Genomic DNA, 2065 nt, shown 5'->3' on the forward strand with positions numbered 1-2065 from the left:
GAATATATATTTATTATTCACCAGGGATGGAAATTTGTCATCGGCTCACCAGACACTTAAGACAACACAACCATAAAAAGTTGTTACAAAACACTCAACACATTCTCATTCTCTGTCAGTGGTTTAAAACTCATTGATCTAAATTAATAAATAAAAATAGAAATGAAAAATTATGTAGTTTTGATTTTAGGATGAATTGCCCCTTACACTTAGACTTTCTATTCAAAATTGTAACTATTACTATTTTATCTAATTTTCTATTTATTTAGGTGCAAAAAAGAAACTTATTCCAATTCATGAGTGCCCATGTTGGTAGTCATCAATTTTACAATGTTTCAATTAATCATGTATTTTTCAATTCATATATTTGTTTCTATGTGCAGATTAATTCACTGACTATAACCATTCTCCTAAAAGTTCCAGTGGTGTACTGCACAGACAGAAAGCACAAAACCAAAGAAGTCATGCTGGTCCCACAAGTTATATTTATTAAAACAAAACACTGATTTACAGTTATTTACAGCAGCATCTTACACTCTTATCTTGTCCTTACTTTACAGATTAAAAACTGAAAGGAAAAACATATAATGAATAAAATCTATATAAATGACCCAGTTTGTAAGACCTAAAAAGAAACATTTGTTTTGTCAGTATGTATCTGAACTTACTGCAATGTTAACCTCGTTTATTAAATCATGAAGATGATGTGAAACAGAATGTGCAGAGTTCTGTGCAGCTCTATCATCATTAAAGCTGTGCTGTGATGAACGTCCGGTCCTGTGTCAGTGACTCACATCGGCTGTCGTCAGACACTGGTCTCGATGTGAGGTGACACTTTACAGGACATCATACGAGACAGGAGTCTGTGCTGGTGGTGGTACCTGACACACACACACACACACACACACACACACACACACATAAAACATACACATAGCAACACGTTGTATAGTAACATCATTAGTGAGCAGCAAATCAATAAAAGCTAATACATTAAATAATGGCGCCATCACCTGCCACAGAAGTGTTACTACAGGGACTTTGTCTTCAAACACTGATATGAAAATAGTCTACATTATATTTAAGTCATGCAAGAGAGGGTAGTGACCTGCCACTGGCAAACTGCATGATTAAAGATGATGTACTTGAACTCTGTACATGTCAGTGATCTTAAAATCAACTGTTATCCAAACTAATCCGTAAAGGAAGTATTTAAGTGTAAAAAATACTGACTTGCTAATGACTCTCTGTATCTCTCTGTTCTCCTCCTCTCTGAGTTTCAGCAGAACCTGCTCCAGGATGGGAAGCTCCAAGTTTAGATACTGGGCTACCTACGAGGGGAGAGAGGAGGAGAGGAGGAGAGGAGGAGAGGAAGCGAGTGGAGAGGGTTATATTAAGATTGTGGTTAAAAAAAACTTACCAAATAAGAAACTTGATGAAACAGCACTCACAAGTATAAATACTAAATGAATAATTATAACATTCCCAAGCCAGAGGAGCATCTGTTTTACATTATAAAAGAAATGTAAATATCTTCTGTCTTATTCTTTGCTGCTGATGTAAGCAAAAATAGAAAAAGCTGCAACTCTCAAATTGATTTACACAGCTTTTAATACATCCATCGACTCAAAATAACTTCTAATTTTTAATTCCAAAGTGTTATTTTTTTCCTACGATGCACATATGTGTTAAATTAAGGCTTGATTTTTTTTTTTTTTAGTTTCTATTCGTCAAGAAGATTTTTCTTTTTAACTTTCTTTTTATTTTTGAAATGCAAAGTTAATACATCCTTTTTCAGTGCAGATCAATATATCGTCAGTGAGAGAAAGAAAACATGCAAAAATAACTAAGTAAATAAAACCAATACATAATTAAAAATAAACAAATAAATAAAAAGACCTACACTCTTACTATATAATGACGAAAACTCTGTCTGTGTCTGTTCCACGTTTTTCTCCTCACTGACTTGGTCAATCCATGTGAAATTTGGCACAGTGGTAGAGGGTCATGGGAGGATGCCAATGAAGCAATATTACATCAATTGGCCAAAGGGGGGCGCTATAGC

The 2065-nt window shown here is 34.4% G+C and overlaps 1 protein-coding gene across 1 annotated transcript in view; it reads right to left on the reverse strand.

The window, feature by feature from the left end:
- Positions 1 to 462: 462 nt before the first annotated feature.
- Positions 463 to 2065, reverse strand: part of rassf6 (Ras association domain family member 6) — a 13310-nt gene continuing 11707 nt past the window's right edge. The window contains exons 10-11 of the mRNA XM_050052472.1: positions 1234 to 1331; positions 463 to 881 (exon numbers count right to left, since the gene is read on the reverse strand). Coding sequence (XP_049908429.1) covers positions 806 to 881; positions 1234 to 1331 — 174 coding nt within the window. The 3' untranslated portion in view covers positions 463 to 805. The remainder of the gene's footprint in view (positions 882 to 1233; positions 1332 to 2065) is intronic.

The sequence above is a fragment of the Epinephelus moara genome, chromosome 9 (genome assembly GCF_006386435.1).
Source record: "Epinephelus moara isolate mb chromosome 9, YSFRI_EMoa_1.0, whole genome shotgun sequence".
NCBI lineage: Eukaryota > Metazoa > Chordata > Actinopteri > Perciformes > Serranidae > Epinephelus > Epinephelus moara.